Here is an 18,960-nt window from a genome sequence, read left to right as displayed (position 1 = left end):
TTACGACATGAAGACTCGTACCATCAAGTACTCTGTTGGAGACTTAGTTTGGCTTCATGACCCAGCAAATGCCAGACACAAGCTACAACCAAACTGGACCGGACCATTTTCCATTATGTCTTCCTCAGAAGATGGTTTGAACTATCGTATTGAAGACATCCACAATCAGAGAATACAGAAGGTAGTGCATCATAACAGACTGAAGCTCTTCAGATCGAAACTACCTCAACAACCTGAGTCTAGTAAAGAAGGTGGAACTCATCCAACCATCCCTCCTTCAAATTCAAAACCTTCAAACTCACAACCTCCTTCAAGTTCTCTATCTCATCCTCAAACTTCCTTCATCGAATGGTCAACTACCAAACCACAACTGACGACAGATACTGGCCAACCATCATGGTCAGGGCAGTCTGTCTCTACACCTGATGCCCAACGTCCTTCTTCATCTGACCAACCATCATGGTCAGGGCAGTCTGTCTCTACACCTGATGCCCAACGTCCTCCTTCATCTGACCAACCTTCATGGTCAGGGCAGTCTCGCTCTACACCGGATGCCCAACGTCCTCCTTCATCTGGCCAACCTTCATGGTCAGAATTGTCATCGCCAGATGTTCACCCCCAGTCTACATCTGACCAACCATCATGGTCAGAGCCCATCCAGCCGAGGCGAGAAGTTCGTAGAACTGACCGGAATCAGTCAGATGACCAACTACTACCAAACCCCTCTGATGAGCGCACACCAGGTCCATCCGATGTCAGACACCATAATGCCCCTCAAACTCAACCCCATGGACGTCCACCAGATGAGAACATCACAACTACGCGTTATGGACGAAGAGTAAAAATACCAACAAGATTTCGCGACTTTGAAAAATGATGATTGATTTCAGCTTTAATTCAACAGAACTGTGACATTTACAATTTTAACCTTTCAAAGAAATAGCAACAATGGAGTAAATTCAGCGAAATCACCCAAAATTTAATGATTCCCATGCTTCAATCTTCGAACTGGAACATTTAAACTTTTTTGAAGAAATATCAAGCATCAAAATATTCAAGAGACTGAACTTATTTGAAAACGTAATCTTCAACAATCAACGTCGCGATGATATAGAAATTTGAACAAAAAGGAACTTTTTCCAAGAAGAAAGAAAATAGTGAAATGTTGTAACAAGAATCAACAAATGTATTCTATTTCTAGAACAACATTTAAAAGTAATATAATTTTTAATAGAAAATAATCATCAATTAAGATCAACTACTAAATGAGCAAATATCTCAACCGAACTGTAAGAACATTTAAAGAAAATGAACATTTGGAACGTTGAATATTTTTTAAAAACATTTTGATCGAGCAATCGTTTGAAATTTGTGCTATTTTTCATGGTATATTATGTGACATTTGAATTAATTGCATGTGTATCATGTATTTTCATAAATGCATCAATATTTTCGTACTTTTACAAAACCATTTATGCTCTTTTTACATAACGGGCTAATTTTTTTTTTCCCTGCACAGTACGGAAATTAGATATTTTGATTGTATACATTGTACCAAGTCATCTGGTACATATGTACAAAAATATTGGACGATTTTGATATACAAGGTTTTAACAAAAATTGTCTTTTTTTCACTTTTATATTAGGTTACCAATTACAGATTGTACAAGTTGATGCAGTTCAATACCTTTAGTAGTTAGTGTTTTTAAAGAACCAAGTTATTCAACTTGTAATTTTGCGAACAATAACAAGAACAGTCCAAAAGTTTAATAGAAACTGATATTTTCTTTCATTTTGAAATTTTCCAAATAAAAGATCATGTGATGTATAGTTTATTTAACAGAAAAGAAAAGTTCAGTATTATGTATGTTTTCTTTTCATATTCAAGCACATTCAAACATATTTCTGAAGTTTCTTTAAAAAAAAAAGTGATCTGAGGATTTCATTTTAAATCCGCAAAAGAAAATATTTGTATAAAAAGAATACTTTGATATTATTCAGTTCTCGTTATTGTACAGATTACTGTATATTGTGCTTTATAGAACACAGGCAAAAAAAAAAAAAAAGTTTTATTTCTTGCTGTGTTAGCAACATGTATATTGAAAAGGGACTAAACAACTTTGCCATGAATATATAAATTTATGTTTAAAGATTTGCATTTATTGAAATGAAAGAAATACAGATGTAATTCATGTTCTTGTATTTCTATTGCAACTGACAGAAGAACAACATTTATTAATCTTATATTTTGTTCAAATAAACAAGTAAAACATTTTCATTTGTAAAATAAGAAAAAAATGATTAATGTTCTTCCTGGATAATTTCATTTTGGCAAATTTCAAATTATCAAAAAAGAAAAAAATTGTTTTACTGATAGTTGCAAAAGTTGCAGATAATGCTTAAAAATATATATATTTATGAATTTCCTTCATCAAAGAAAGTACTCATCCTCATTTTGTGAATCCAAAAGTTTTCGGAAAACTACTTTTGACTAATTAAAAAAAAAATGTATCAATTTGAAACTTATAAAAATGAGGACATTTTTAGCGAAGAAGGAAGTTTATGTAAGAGTTGAATTTTGCCTTATTTAATATAATTGTTTATTTCACACTTTGCTTTCCATACTTCTCTTCACTACCATTTTTATGCCTCTGTCACACACCTGTTTCTCTCATTCCTTAGTTTCTTCATCACATCATTCCATTGCCATTCCAACTCCATACAGCTTCACATGTTTCTATTGTTAGTTTCTCATTTACATTCAGATCATTCTTCTTCATTCATATCATCTTACCTCATCCTCATTGGTTCACCTTTCACCCTTGGTTCCTCCACTTTTCTGGGTTCTCCCATTCTCTGTTTCTCTATTGGTTGAATTTATCATGTGACATTATTTTTGAATATATTTGAATGTATTATTTGTGAAGGCAATGCCTAGTGAGGTCTGCATTGCAGACCAATAAAGCAGAGCACTACTAGACTTCATTTTGGTCAACATCTTTATTTTTTGAGTTTAGTTCAATATAATATGAGTTTGCTTGTTTCTGACTGATTTGTGAGGTAGACATGTTAGAACACTCGGCCACACTACAATTTTATAAAAAAATATTGTACTTTTTTATTAAATACGAAACGAATCTTATACCTGGCTTCCTCTTTTTAAATTATGAACCTGTTTGCCCCCAATATTATGGTTGTTTAGTAATTAGCTGAAAAGCGGGAGAAGTTGCCTTTATGGAGGTGACGGCAGAAATTGATATAAAGATTTTACCCACCCGGAGCCGACCCGACCAGAAGTTGCGCGATCAATTTGAAAAAAGATAACTTCATATACGTCGGCCTAACCTTACTCTAATCCCATGCCCTTGAACTTTAACCGGCAAGAAACACATATAGCTGAGGTGGAAAAACAGGGTTAGAGAAAGGGCAACGGAAACAAAAGAGAACTGCAATATTGTCATTTAACCGCGCGCAGCGCAGAAGCAAAATTCATAAAATTAGAGCAAGAGTGAAGCCCTTGAAGCACCCCCACCCCTGGCTACGCGCCTGCCGAAAAGTCGCAAGAAAAACAATCGCCCTAAACCAGCAACATATTAATAGAAAATGATACTATACTCGACCGATATGAGGCGCCGAATGTACCAATATTATATAGAACAATTATTTGTTATATAATCATTATTTATTAAATAATAACTATTATTTATATATAATTTACATTTTATTTGTAAATAACTACTATTATATAAAATATCATTTCTAATTATTTATATATAATTCCAAGTAATACTTCATTATTTGTAAATAATAATAGTTCGACATTCCATTATTTATAAATAATGATTATTTGTTTTTCATTATTTATAAATAATGATTATTTGTTTTTCATTATTTATAAATAATGATTATTTGTATATAATGGCAAACTGTAAAAATTGTTTATAAATAATGATTATTTATAAATAATGGGATATTGAAACAAAATTATTATTTATAAATAATGAAGTAGATATTTCATTATTTAACAAATAATCTTTATTTATAAATAATGGAAAACTCGAACATTAAATAATGATTATTTATAAATAATGAGAATAATGGTGCACTCGAAAAAATTATTTATAAATAATGAAGTAGACGTTTTCATTATTTAACAAATAATCATTATTTATAAGTAATGGAAAACTCAACAAATTATTTATAAATAATGAAAAACAAATAATCATTATTTATAAATAATGAAAAACTAATAATCATTATTTGTAAATAATGAAAAACAAATAATCATTATTTATAAATAATGAAAAACAAATAATCATTATTTATAAATAATGAAAAACAAATAATCATTATTTATAAATAATGGAATGTCGAACTATTATTATTTACAAATAATGAAGTATTACTTGGAATTATATATAAATAATTAGAAATGATAATTTATATAATAGTAGTTATTTACAAATAAAATATAAATTATATATAAATAATAGTTATTATTTAATAAATAATGATTATATAACAAATAATTGTTCTATATAATATTGGTACATTCGGCGCCTCATAGACCGACCCCTCATCTGGCACCTCATAGTCCCCGTGACAGCAAACGCGCCAAATCGAATGGAATCGAGTAAACACAGCTAGCTGCAGCAGCAGTGCACTGTCACTGCGCAAAGCACGTGTACTTGCACTACTACTAGTTAACATTCTGTACTGTTTAATATTGTCGTTTAATCCCACTGCGCTGGCTTGAATTGATCATCATCAAGATCAAGGTTGAGTTGCTGGAGCTGGAGTGAGTGTGTGACTTGTGAGGTTCGTCCATCATGGCTCTACAATCGACTCATCAACTTTCTTTGGGTACGGTGTTATTTATCTGTTTATAAATTATACAACTAACTTTTTAGTACCGTACTAATTCTGACTAAATTTAAATTTTTAATGTAAAGACTTAAGTTGGACTTGGAGTTGGAGTTACTTGCAAACATCAAGACAATTCAACTTCTATCTCTAAGTTTAATAGTTCAAGCCCAACCAATTCCTCTTCAACTAAGTTAAAAGACAAGTCCACCCCAACGTCCAACAAAAATTTGATTTGAATATTAAAATAAAAAAGAGAAAAAACCAACACGCATAACACTGAAAATTTCATCAAAATCGGATGTAAAATAAGAAAGTTATGATTTTAATTTAAAGTTTTGCTTAATTTCACAAAACATTTGTTGTATGCACATCCTAGTTGGTATGCAAATGAGGAGACTGATGATGTCATCCACTCACTATTTCTTATTTTTTATTGTATAGAATATGAAATATTCTAATTTTCCCCTCATTGTTCTTCAAGCTACACTGACTGCCTCCTTCAATCCTGAAGATTCTTGCATTGTCAAGTGAAACAATAATTACTTCCCCCCTGAACTTGTGGAATTAGCAATGTGTAATGGTTCAGTCACGTTGGTCCTTTATTGTCAATTATGTAAAAATTGAAATATTGTATAATTCAAACAAAAAACAAAAGAAATAGTGAAGGACATCATCGACTGTCTCATTTGAGTTACCTATGTCTATGTGCATATCACTGTTTTGTGAAAAATGAGCAAAATTATAAAATGGCGGAAAAAAGCTGCTGAAAATTATAAAATGTCATATCTTTCTTATTTTAGATCCGATTTTGATGAAATTTTCAGCGTTCTGCTAGATTGATCTTTCTCTCTTTATTTAAATCAGCAATTTTCTAGGGTGGACTTGACCTTTAAATATGACATGATCAATCCTTGTCACCCATCATGCCCATAGATCTAGACCCTAGCTAGTTTGGATGAAAAAATATTGGCATGTTTGGTAATTTTGGTTTCATGTTTGGCAGTTTAACTTTTTAGGGGCCAAATTTGTTAAAACAAATCCTATTCTTTGAATTTGATAGATCTCATTTATATTAATAATAATAATATAGGATAGTTATATTGCGCACATATCCACCTTGTTAGGTGCTCAAGGCGCTCCTATATTACCCGGCTAAGCTAGGCGTTCATAGCGCACACAGCTTTTTAAGGAATTACTTCCTACCGGTACCCATTTACCTCACCTGGGTTGAGTGCAGCACATTGTGGATCAGTTTCTTGCTGAAGGAAATTACGCCATGGCTGGGATTCGAACCCACCACCCTCTGTTTCAAAGTCCGAAGACTAATCCACTGGGCCACAACGCTCCACAATTAAAGGGATGGTTCGGGCTGAAAATGTTTATATCTAAATAAATAGAGTAAAATTCACAGAGCAAAATGCTGAAAATTTCATCTAAATTGGATAACAAATAAAGTTATTGAATTTTAAAATTTATCAATATTTTGTGAAAACAGTTATATGCACATATTCATGATTATAAAATAGCTGTATTATTTCAAGCATCGCGATTGGTCAATACGCGTCGCATGACATCCAACTTTTTTTGTGCACTGCACGGTAGTGCAAAAGGTGTGCAACGAAAATTGACATTGCACGCTCAAGCAAACCAGTGCGGTAGAAGTCCAACAAAACTGTACTGTAACTTTAAAAAAATTGTTTCTGTGTTGCTATTTTATAAAACAAATAATGCACTTGCTCTGTCGTGCGTAAAAGTAAATGCAGAGAAAGCTCGGTTTCTTCAGATGGAGCACACTGGACACTCGCCGCAATCGGCTCGTGCACAGTGCGACTCCTATCTAAAGAAACCTCGCGTGCTCTGCATTTCCACTAACGCACTCGGCTGCATGCATTATTTGTATAATATTCATTAGGTGGGCTGATGATGTCACATCCACACTTTCCTTTTTCTTATGTTATTACATTAAATCATAAATGTTTCATTTTTTCATACATGTGTATGATTAATGATGTGTCTCCATTATTATGAAATAAGTTGCGGCAGTAAATAACTAATGCACAATCGGTAGTCAATCTAATTGTTTTAGTTCTTGGTAGAAAATATTTTAATAAACTTAATTTCATATAAAAAATACAAAAGAACTAGTGGGGATATGACATCATCAGCCCATCTAATGAATAATCATAAAGACATTTCTAGAACTGTTTCACCGGAATGATGCAAATCTTTAAAATTCAATAACTTTATTTGTTATCCGATTTTGATCAAATTTTCAGCATTTTGCTCTGTGAATTTTACTCTTATTTATTGAGATATAAATATCTTCAGGCTGGACCATCGCTTTAACCTCCAGTGGCTTCACCAATGTTTTTCTTTAATTTATTTGCTTTTATTAAAACCATCATCATACTTGTCAAGAAAAAAAAATAGAGTCTAACTGTTAGGCCTAGGCTAAATCTCTCTAGGCCTAGATTGTAAACATTTAGAGTCTAGATCTAGACTTTCTATCTAACTGTTTTCTTTTTCTCCTACACAGACGGCTATCTTTTGTGCATGATGCACCGTCCATATACTAGGGCCTGCAGTTTAAAAAAACCTGATGGAGATGTTTGAACTAACTTCGCCAATATTATAAATATAATGATGATAATTTGGTCTAGGCCCCTAGATCTAAAAGTCTAGATAAACTTAACAGAATTTTAAAATTTTAAATAAAAAAACAGGGACATACTCTGGATCTGTTTTTTTTTTTTTTCATTCAACGAAAGAGGATTGATTTTTGGTGGCATAATGCAGAATTTTAATTTGATTATAAGGTTCCTCCCCCGGAGAGAAACAGAAGATCCTGCATCCAGAACTGAACCTTATGTAACCTTATGTATAATTAATGCACAAACCTAGATCTATAGCAATTAGAGACTCTTTTCTAGATTTAGTTTTAGATTGTAATGATGCCTAATGTGCGAACACTTGGTAGGTCTTGATCTAGAGACGAGACCAGGCCTACTGTGAAATGTCTGAAATTTTTAGATAAATCCCCATAAAAGATGGTTTAGGCCTAATACATGTAGATCTATTCCTGTCTACACTGTGAGCATATGTTCTGATATTGTTTGAGAGTGAGACTGCACGTTTTATGGAGATTGATTTTTGCCGTTCTTGTCATTTTAGATTCAAGTCAAGAACAAGGATTTATCTCCTTTTTACGTTCAATGCCGGAGGTAAGTTAGAATATTAATGGGTTTTAATAAGAAAGCAAATAAATCAATCTTAGTTTAGTTTCTGCTCAGCCCTACCAGAACCTGCACAGTTTCAGCGTTACTAGAAAGGCAGATTTGAATCTGTTGTCTAGTTACATGGTGACCGACTAGCTGGATTTCTCCCTGGGAGTGGAGAATGTGCACAGTGCAGGCAAGACTGGTTAAGTCAGTAGAAACATGCCATGACCTTCTGAATTTATTTATATAAAGCAGATATTAAGGGTGAATAAAACTCTGGGAACAAGTTAGCTTTTTTTAAGAGTAAGAAAAAGTTAAACAACCAGATATGAGTAAAATCGGAGAACAAGAAATTATGATCATTTGATTGATTGTCAAGAACACTAATGCTATGGAGATCATCTCATAGGCAACATGAATGAGAAAGTCACAAATGGGCAACCCTCCCCTTTGGACACTGAAAATATACCCCAAAACATTTTTTTTTTGTGCTCATTTTAATGATAGGACAAACCATTCAATTTTGTTAATATGCGGCTGAAGGCTCAAAACCCATACCATTATTTAAGGAAGTTTCATCCAAAACGGGGGCCATGTTTAAGGGTGGGTTTAAGAATTCATCCAACAAATAACTTTCAATTTCCATTAAAAAATTTGTTTTGTTTTTCTCTTTCTCTGTACGTACTGTGACTCGCAGTAACCTCGCCTTTTAGAAAATCTTAGTTTAGCCTGTTGCAATCATCCGTGTGATTCTTTGTTCATTGCTTAAGCAGAAGTATGTTCATGCGTAAGCTGTTCTAGTTCCAGGTTGTTTTTAATTATCACGATTAAGGGGGAGCCGCCCGGGAAAAGGCAACGAATTGTCGTATTGTACGGGTTTTATTATACTTCGATGAAATAGCGGATGGTTTCCAACATTTTGACCGGCATTTTGATCCCAGATTTGCAGGAAATATATTTGCACCTAAGACATTGGAGGAGAATATGGACCCATGTTAAAGGCCAGCATCTAAAAATTGGGGCCATGTTAAAAGCGACCCATTCCAGCGGCACATCCCTGTGTGCCTTATTTCATGAGTACCCTCCCCCCCTGATCATTTGATCTGATCATTTCCTCCAAAGAGTGTACATGATGAGATCTGAGATTTTGTCATCTGAACAGTTACAGCATGATGTTAACACGACAAGCTCCCAGATCTTGTTATCTTATCATCTCTTCTACAGGATGTACATGTGTAGACGTGATGAACTCTTTGATCTTGTCATCTCATCTTTTCTTAAAGATGTAGACATGATGAGATTTTAGATCTGGTCATCTCATCATCTTTTCTAAAAGATGTACCGGTAGACATGATGAGATCTTAGATTTTGTCACCTCATTGTCTTTTCTGAAAGACAAAGACATGATGAGATTGAGATCTTAGATTTTTGTCATCCCATTATTTTCTCTAAAAGATGAAGACCACAGTACAAGATCCAATATCTTGTCATCTCATCGTCTCTTCTTTTAATGTAGATATGACTTGATCTGAGATCTTGTCATGTGATCATCTTTTCTATGTTGATTGTCGACATGAAGAGATAATGTGCATCAGGTTGGCACTTTTTAATCTTTCAGTGAAGTTTGTAAAAATGTGATGGAGAAGTTGTAAATGTGTGACATCAAAGATTTTGGTTGCATTGCCAATGGGAGGATCTACATGGCATTAGTGATCTCGATATTCAAGTGCTTCCAACTTTCTTTATTATTTATTCAATATTTCTTTCACCCATCTGTTTCTGTTTGATCGTTCTCTTACATATAAATTGCTTTCAGGTGTTTCATTCTTTATTTTACCATGATTTTAATTTATACAAAGCATTTTCGGTAAACCATGGAGGTAGAAAGACGGGTAAACTGATGCTGGAACAATGATGCATGATCTTTTTTATGTTTGTTGATATACATATTTCATGATGGTAATGTAGCTCCAATGCCTGTCGAACATTAAACTCCCTTTTTCTCTGATAAATGATTCCTTAAACAGTAAAATTTTATTCTAGGGTTTCTTAATTTGCATTGTGCTAGTACATGTACATGTAGTTCCAATGTCCCAGATTATAATTATCAAATTTATTTGTCAGAATTGAGATTCTGACTAAATTATTACTATCTTTAAAAAATAAGATTTCATTGCAGAATTAAATTTCACCAGGAGCATCTAGTAGGAGTTAATTGGTCAATAAAGCAGTTCTATTTCTAACTAGCTTCCAAGGTGAACACACACCAGCCCATTTGGACAGCTAGCACCACCAAAGTTTGGAGAAAAAACAGGAATTTTGCAACCCTAAACAAAATCATGTAAATGAATATTATCTACAATCTGAGAAGACATGGTCTACATGACAATGGGACATTGACTAACTTTGAGTCTTTGTACGACTAGTTATGTAATGTGTCTATTTCAATTCATCAGAATTGATATATATCTTCTTTTTTTTCTGCAGAAACCAGAAACAACATTCAGAGTGTTTGACAGAACTGTGAGTATGTTTTTAAATTGTAATGTGATATTTTAAAGCATTTTATAGAAAGCACATGATTGAATTGTAGAGCACTCGAAATTGGCACCTTTGACATGAATATTGGAATGCCAATTTTTTACACATCTTCTGAAGATGTTAGTAGTATATTCATGTATGAATTATTGTAAGCTTTACAACATTTGCGAATCCTAACTTCTTTTCTATGAACCTTTCAATTTCTTCTGATTCCTTGTTATGCCCCCCCCCCCTCATATTTTTCTCCTTTGAGTCATCGCAATAATTGTGTGTATTTTAATGCCAAAGATATTGATAAGCCCAGAATGTGGTGCTGTTATTGGTAAGAAAATTCTCTGTCGATATATCACTAAAAATATCTTACTGATATCGATAACTATCGACAAAAGAACATAATACGCATTTTTTATGCATTGATTAGCGATATCACAATACTCGCGTGGGTCAAAATTTGTATCTGCCACTGTACCAAGAACGCTTTAAAATCTGTGTTCATCGACTGTAATCGATTACATCTTTTAACAAACATATTTAGCATGAATACATCCTCACCTTTCACGTTATTAGCATTATTTTAGGGTTGGGTGAAGTTTTATCGACAATGAGAGAAAGGTTATCGATATCGCTATTAAAGTGGCCAAAAAATGTGATCATTGACAGGACAAGTGATAAAGAGGTTATCGATAACAGCATTACCAGAATGTCAAATCTTTGTTTACATTGTATGTTTCTATGTTTTTAATAATTACCATGTCATCATTTCCTGACACTGAAGAATGAGCTGATAAATGGTGTCACAATTGGTTATCCAGAGGTAAAGTTTAGCTCAGAGTTTGATTAATAACCTAGTTCAGATTCAGAATACTGTCCAATACATTTACATATATTGTAATCCGGATGTGAGCTAGCTTTTGGGGCTATTAGCTGAGCACTCTTTTCAGTATTTTATATCAATCCTAATCCTGATCTTCTAAAAAGTAAAATGAAGTAATATTTTATTTTTTTAAAGAAATGATCTGACTTCAAAATATTCATGAATGGGTTTAACACAGCAACCATCATCTAAATACCACCCTCTCCCTTAACTTCCACGCCGATATTGAAATCAACTACTGTCTTCAGTCTTCATGTAATTACACCTAGAGGGGGCTTTAGAAGTGTTACGCACTCACTTAACTAAAATTTTGCGCAAACGGAATCCGATACCCGGTTCCACTTTCCTCATACCAAGCAAGAGCTCCTCCTGTTGATGTTCCCTCGTGGCATTATTAGTTCAACCTCTCTTTTCTTGGTGCTGGTGGGATTTCCTGTTTGCTCAATATCTTTTTCGTCCATTTCCCGCCATGATGTGATAGTACAATTTTTGTGCGTTCTCTGGAAGTCCTGAATTTATAATTTTCTAGCATGTGTATGTTTTGGTTTATTTTATGTAAATGTTGGTTTTGAGAATATTCAGTAAGACTTTGCTTTATGTGGTAAGCATTTCTGAACAAAACCCATTTGCTCTTTCTTTAGTACATGAACATACAAATGCCCTAAAGTATATGCTCATTTAAAATGGAAATCATTCTACCTAATTTTGTTTTTGTACGCCTTTTTGTATGCGCCTTGGTCTAGTGGTTCTGACTCTCGCCTTTCAAACAGGGGGTCGTGGGTTCGAATCTTAGCCATGGCGTGTTTTCCTTCAGCAAGAAATTTATCCACAATGTGCTGCACTCGACCCAGGTGAGGTGAATGGGTACCTGGCAGGATTATTTCCTTGAATGCACTGAGCGCCGGTGATGGTAGCTCGAGCTAAAGCCGGGGTAATAATAGCAGCGCTTTGTGTCCTCAGGCAAAAAGAGCTTTATAAATCCAGCTATTATTATTATTATTACTTTGCCTAGTTTGAAAATAGCTTTGCAGATAGTCTCATGTTGTGAAAGCCATAGCTAGTATTTTCAAACGGAAGAAAATTTTAAGCCAATATTTGGAGACAACAGTAATTTTTTTCACCAGTTGGTTCTTGTAGTGCCTGGTGTTTAATTGCGGTAAGTATATTGTGTCAGAAAAATTAAAATTTTAATCTAATTAACATTATTTTAATTCAAATCTAATCTATTTATTGCAACCACGGCTCGTACTTTTCACAACTTACTGTCTCAATCTGCAACATTGGATAAGCATAAACATCGAGATGGATGCTGATTTCCAGGGCGGCTCCTTTTTTAGTGTCCAGGGATCTTTTGAGCATTTTAGGGGCTAAATTGCCCCCAGCACCCGAGTAATTTTTTCCCTGGATTCTAGTCAGTCTACTGAGCTAAATGCGCATGCAACGATGATCTTGATTGGTCATTTCATTTTAATCACTAACCTTTGTGTGAATACGGGACCCTGATCACGTACTTTGAAAATATATTACACATCAAAGTATATTTTTATATAAATATTTCAAAGATTAATAATTACCAACTATAATTACCAACTATTAAAGTAAAATGATTTTTATTGAATCTGTGATGCAAACATATGATTGATAATTTGAAAGAAGCTATGTAAACACATCATACTAATATCTATTGAAAGTATTTTAGTGATCATCTGAGTCAATATTTGAAAAATTTTATCTAAGAATTGATTCTTTCAACAGCTGTCCATCTCCATCGATCTCGCTTGGTGAGCATTTACACAAAATGCTCTGCTTGGAACAGATCTAATTATGTTTGATTAAAAAAAAAAGGTTGGTTTCAGGGGTTTTATAGTAGTACTGTAGGTTTCTCAATAGGTGGTTTCAGACCTCCTCGAAGTTCATCAGTTTCAGGTATTCTCTGATCGGGAAATTTACCCCGATCAGAAAATACCAGGTATTTTGGTAATGTGAAAGCAAACTACGCGTAATATCCCTGAAAAAAAATACCCGCTAAATAGTAGGTACTTGGCGAAATTACGAGAACTTTCGCGGGGATTTTTCCCAAGGTCGTGGGTATATTGGCAATCTGAAAGCAAACTACGGGAACTTGTATCCCATTGATCACCGCGAGAAGTGAATTTGCGGTTCATAGCCCGCGCTGTTCGATATGCATGGATATGCGAGGCTACATGTAGCTGATGCGAGGCCTACCAGCAAGCCAGCGCCAGTGCATATGCAGCGATAAACATACGTACACTTTTCATGCGACGTGACCCGGGGTTCGACTTTGACTAGTCGGTTGATTCTTCTTCTTAAAAAAATAGTTTTACGAATTAAGGGTGATATTTACCGGTATTCTACATTTTCATACCAGATGACATCGCACTGGAGTGAGGAGGCCACCAAGACCTTAATTTCAATGTGGAGAGAAATTTAGTGCAATTGCAGATGATCAAGGAAACAAATGATTTGCGCATACGATCGAGTATAGTTATTACGTGCTAGAGCTACTCCGGCCACAGGCGGATTTCCCGCCCCGGCCGTCCCCTGATCGTACCGCTTAAAGCGCGTGCTTCTTCGTCTGCTACCAGACAGTACTGCGCATGCTCATAACTTTGAGAAATTTGCCCAAAGAGTGTGTTTCGGGGCGATCTGAATGCGTAAATAATTATCTGGTATTTTTGAGCATGTAAATGTTCTTGTAATTTAACGGGGATTCTTGTGATCGAGGCGGTTTGAAACCACCTTATAGGTGGTTTCAGACCACCTCGAAGTTTGTCAGTTCCTGGTATTTTCTGATCAGGAAATTTACCCCGATCAGAAAATACCAGGTGATATTGGCAATGTGAAAGCAAATTATGCATAATCTCCCCGAAAGTAAATGCCCACTAATTAGTAGGTACTTGTCAAAATTACGAGAACTTTTGCGGGATTTTTCCAAGGTCGCAGGTATTTTCGCAATGTGAAAGCAATTTACGGGAACTTTTAGCCCAGTGTGTAGTTGGGCGCGGGCGCCTTGGGTGGCTGCTGAGCTAGTGATTTTTAATCTCGCGCTTCGCTTGCTTATCATAATAATTAATGGGTATTTTTTAGCCTAAAAAAGTTCTTGTAATTTAATGGGGATTCGTATGATTGTGGCGGTTTGAAACCACCTATTCCGGATTTACTTTGTATTTCTTTCTGTGGAAAGCAAAAATGGAAATAATTATTTGTGAAAAGACATTCCACATGCAAATTCCATTCATCTCCATTTTGCTTCTTCTTTATTTCTTGACTGATTTTTATTTTTTAAGTTCCAATCTGGAAGAGCTAAGTGAGGTTCTCCATACTTCTACACAGAATTCTTAGATTTCAGGGAATAGTTTTGCTTTACAAATTTGAATAGCATTTTTGGTCTTAACAGAAAAGCTCTCAATTAAGTAATGCACAGTCCTATGTAAAAATATGCTATACAAAAGACGATATGCATAGCAGTCTTTCAAAAATGTGGAGCAAATTGCAATGCGATACCAGGAAAATTATTCCCTGGATAAAAAAAAATGGAAATTTGTCAATTTGGGATTATTTGATGTGCTAGGTTGATAATCCATTTTGCATGAGAATCATTTGGTCTCCAGGTAAAATATGAATGCAGATGCTACAATATAAAGTGAGGAGGTACAGTGGCAGGGGGTGATCAGAGAGAGAGCCCAAGGAGGAGAGAGAAAAGAAAAAAGGAGGGGAGAGGGGGAGCTGAGAGAGAGGAGGATGGGAGGGGGAAAGAGAGGTAGGGGAGAGAGGGGGAGGGGGAACCTGTGAAGTTGGTGAGAGAGGGGGAGCCTGTGAAGGAGAGGGGCAAGGGGGGAGAGGGGGAGCCTGTGAAGTGGAGGGGAGAGAGAGGAGGGAGGGGGAACCTGTGAAGATGGTGAGAGAGGGGAGCTTGTGAAGGAGGGGGGGAGAGGGTAGCCTGTGAAGTGGAGGGGAGAGAGAGAGGAGGGAGGGGGGAACCTGTGAAGGAGAGGGACAAGGGAGGGGGAGGGTGGCCTGTGAAGTGGAGGGGAGGATGATGATTTAATAGAAGGGGAAAAGGGAGCAAATACATGTAACTTAAATCTCTGAAAGATATATTTTCAAAATAAATCTCCAAAATGAGGGACCGAGAGGGACAGAAAGAAATCTTTTATAAGGATCAAGATACAAAAAGGAAATGCTGAGGTAAAAAATGAAAATACCATGTATAAAGGAAAAAAAAAGATGTGCTAATTGTGACCAAGTTTCTTTCTTTACCTTTCAGTATGTGTCTCTTAATTGATATAGCTGTAGGGGACAGTGCGAGACTTTAAGCCAGAGATCGTTGTGCCAGGATATAGGATTGCGTTTTCCCCCCATGTATGACAAAGTGGTATCGGTGTGTCGTATCACCCAGCGCATCCCGATCTCTTCTTTGATGCCCTCTAGCTATGAGAATTACACTTGCAAATTGAACCATTTATTTTTTAAGTTGTCTTCTCCTGCACGTGAGAAGTGCTGCAAGGTATCGGTTTTCACTAGTTGTCCCATTTTTCTTTCTGAAAGGTACCTGTTAGTAGGAATTCAAGAGTCCTCTCCATGTTTTTGTAAATTTTGGGGTGATCCAGTCAGATTGTTGAAAACATGTCATGTCATGGGTCTGAAGCCCTTTGAACAAAAGTTTGTTTTTTTGATGAAAACCCTAAACGTGCACCCGCTTTTATAAACCTCCTGATCAGTTTCCCATTTGTCCGTTAACAAGTAGCTTGCTTCTTGGATTTCGAGAAGGTGCAATCCAGTGGTTCATTCTTTGCCCTTTTGAGTGTGTGTGTGTTCATTGACTTGTACAGCCTAATATATCATGTGTTATTTTACAGAAATTATAATAATAATATATAGCGCCATCTATCTAGAAATACTCTATTCCGAGGCGGGTTGTTATTATTATTACCCCGGCTTTAGCTCGAGCTGCCTTTCAGGGCTCATGCATTCAAGGAATTAATCCTGCCGGAAACCTATTCACCTCACCTGGGTTGAGTGCAGCACAATGTGGATAAATTTCTTGCTGAAGGAAATTACGCCATGACTGGGATTCGAACCCACGACCCTCTGTTTCAAAGTCAGAAGACTAATCCACTGGGCCACAACGCTCCTCAGAAAAAAGTTGGACACTTTACCAAACTCAATAATCAGCCATATTTACAATATTTTGTCATTGTGTGAAAACAAAGACATTAGAAATGTATTGACCTTTTTGTCGCCTTTCTCTTAGAATTTCCTTTGGAATGATATTGTAAATTTCTCAGCATTCAGCATGAAATTATTGCCAGTTTTGTTTCTCAGATGGTATCAGCAATGTCGGACATGGCTTACAGTAACTAATTTTGTTTTCTTCTGAAAAAAAAATTTCTTCATAGGATTAATTTTCTTCCGAAATATTGTTTTTTCTTCATAGGATTACTACACAGTACATGGTCAGGATGCAGTGTTTGCTGCTAAAGAAGTCTTCAAGACTTTGGGTGTTATTAAACATTTGGGCTCAGGTAAGATATGAAGTTCCATCTCTGTGACTTAATCTCAAGATTAGCTGGCTCCCGGAGTTTATTTGAATTACGTGGATCATCATTGCCCACTGTTTAAGTCTCCGGACTTTGAAATAGAAGGTCATAGGTTCAAATCCCGGCCATGGCATCATTTCTAGCAGCAAGAAATTCTCATAATGCTGCTCTTGACCAAAATGAGAATGGGCACCTGGCAGAAATGCACATTGGTTGATATCGCAGCTGGAGGTAAAGATGTAGTGATAATAATGTGCCACTGAATACATTATATCCTGACAGATGGTGCTATATGCATGCCTATTATTATTTATTTGTATGATTTTTTTAGAACTGATCCACCGTTTGTTACATGTTTTATAGATGGCATTCATAAAGATTAATGTACATTGTTTATTGCCACTCGAGGGCCTATTTCATGAGGACTTATAGCTATGGTAACTTTACCATTATGGCAAGTACAGTCAGACCTGCTATTAAGGCCATCAAGGGAAAGTGAAAGAGTGGCCACTGGAGACAAGTGACCTTTATAGGCAGGTAGGTGTTACATAAAGCTGTTTGTAAGTTACGAGCAACTTTGTGAAGGACTGGTGATCCTTTCTTAGGCGCTTATTCATCATCAGTGAAAATTTGTTGTATATCACTTACCACAAGAAAGGATCACCAGTCATCCGTAAAGTGGCTCTTAACTTAAAAACGGCTTTATGAAACACCACCTGGTTCTAAAACACATACATGTAGTCCTTTCAAATGGGAGACTATTTTTGTGGCCACTATAGACAGGTTTTCACAATATACAGGTGGCCACTAAGGCTGGTTTGTCTGTACCATGGAAGCCTTGATTGTGATTGGCTCAGTGTTGAGCCCTGATTATACCATGGCAGTTGCCATAATGGGAAAGTAACAGCAGGTGTAATGGGCTCCTGGTGGGTGTTTCATAAAGCTGTTCGCAAGCTAGGAGCGACTTTACGAACGACTGGTGATCCTTTCTTGAGGTAAATTATACACTGCAAATTTTCATTGGTGTTGGTTTAAGCTTCTAAGAAAGGATCGTCAGTCGTTCATGAAGTCGCTTGTAACTTACGACCAGCTGTATGAAACACCCACCTGGGGGCCGTTTCATAAAGCTGTTCGTATTAAGAGCGACTTTAAGAACGACTGGTGAACCTTTCTTACGTGCCAAACCATCGCCAATGAATATACCTTTTACCACAAGAAAGGATCATCAGTCATTCTTAAAGTTGCTCTTAACTTACAAACAGCTTAAAATGTATGAAACACCCACCAGAACTGTGATTTTACATTAATTTTGATAATACAGGCCCAAACAAGATTGAATCAGTGGTCCTCAGTAAAAAGAATTTTGAATCTGTCGTGAGAGATCTGCTGCTAGTCAGACAGTACCGAATAGAGGTGTATAGTAACCAGGCAACAGGCAAAGGCAACAGCTGGACACTAGCATACAAGGTATGGACTACCCAGTTTGGTTGCTTTAAGGCCACCTTTCGAATAGTCTACGGCCTAATATGGAAAGAGTGGCATTTTGAACATTTTCGAATAACATTAAGTTTATTGTAGAATGATCTTATTTCAGATTCAGGAGCTACTTGCAGGCTTCATTTCCATTAGCTACCAAATGGGCTAAAAATCATAGCTACGTGTAATCAAACAATTGTTATGGCATTACAATTCTGAATTAAATTACTTTTGTACCAGTCCTATGAATGGGAATGAAGTATCCATAAATTTTATTTAAAAATTTGTATCATGAATCAATGATTCAGAACTTAGGACGCTAGTTTACATGTATGATTTAATCTTCTCATCAGTTTAATACATGTGTAATGTTTTATTCCAAAATTGGGTCGTAAGCCAATCGTGAGGTGTGGTGGGGGATGGG

At 35.7% G+C, this 18,960-nt stretch overlaps 1 protein-coding gene across 1 annotated transcript in view; it reads left to right on the top strand.

The window, feature by feature from the left end:
- The first annotated feature begins 4,611 nt into the window (after positions 1 to 4,611).
- The window catches only part of LOC129258896 (DNA mismatch repair protein Msh2-like), a 42,433-nt gene continuing 28,084 nt past the window's right edge, over positions 4,612 to 18,960 (top strand). Inside the window, exons 1-5 of the mRNA XM_064098554.1 lie at positions 4,612 to 4,863; positions 8,038 to 8,087; positions 10,572 to 10,607; positions 16,958 to 17,045; positions 18,382 to 18,527. Coding sequence (XP_063954624.1) covers positions 4,830 to 4,863; positions 8,038 to 8,087; positions 10,572 to 10,607; positions 16,958 to 17,045; positions 18,382 to 18,527 — 354 coding nt within the window. The 5' untranslated portion in view covers positions 4,612 to 4,829. The remainder of the gene's footprint in view (positions 4,864 to 8,037; positions 8,088 to 10,571; positions 10,608 to 16,957; positions 17,046 to 18,381; positions 18,528 to 18,960) is intronic.

The sequence above is a fragment of the Lytechinus pictus genome, chromosome 4 (genome assembly GCF_037042905.1).
Source record: "Lytechinus pictus isolate F3 Inbred chromosome 4, Lp3.0, whole genome shotgun sequence".
Taxonomy (NCBI): domain Eukaryota; kingdom Metazoa; phylum Echinodermata; class Echinoidea; order Temnopleuroida; family Toxopneustidae; genus Lytechinus; species Lytechinus pictus.
This window is presented reverse-complemented; position numbering and strand designations above follow the sequence as displayed.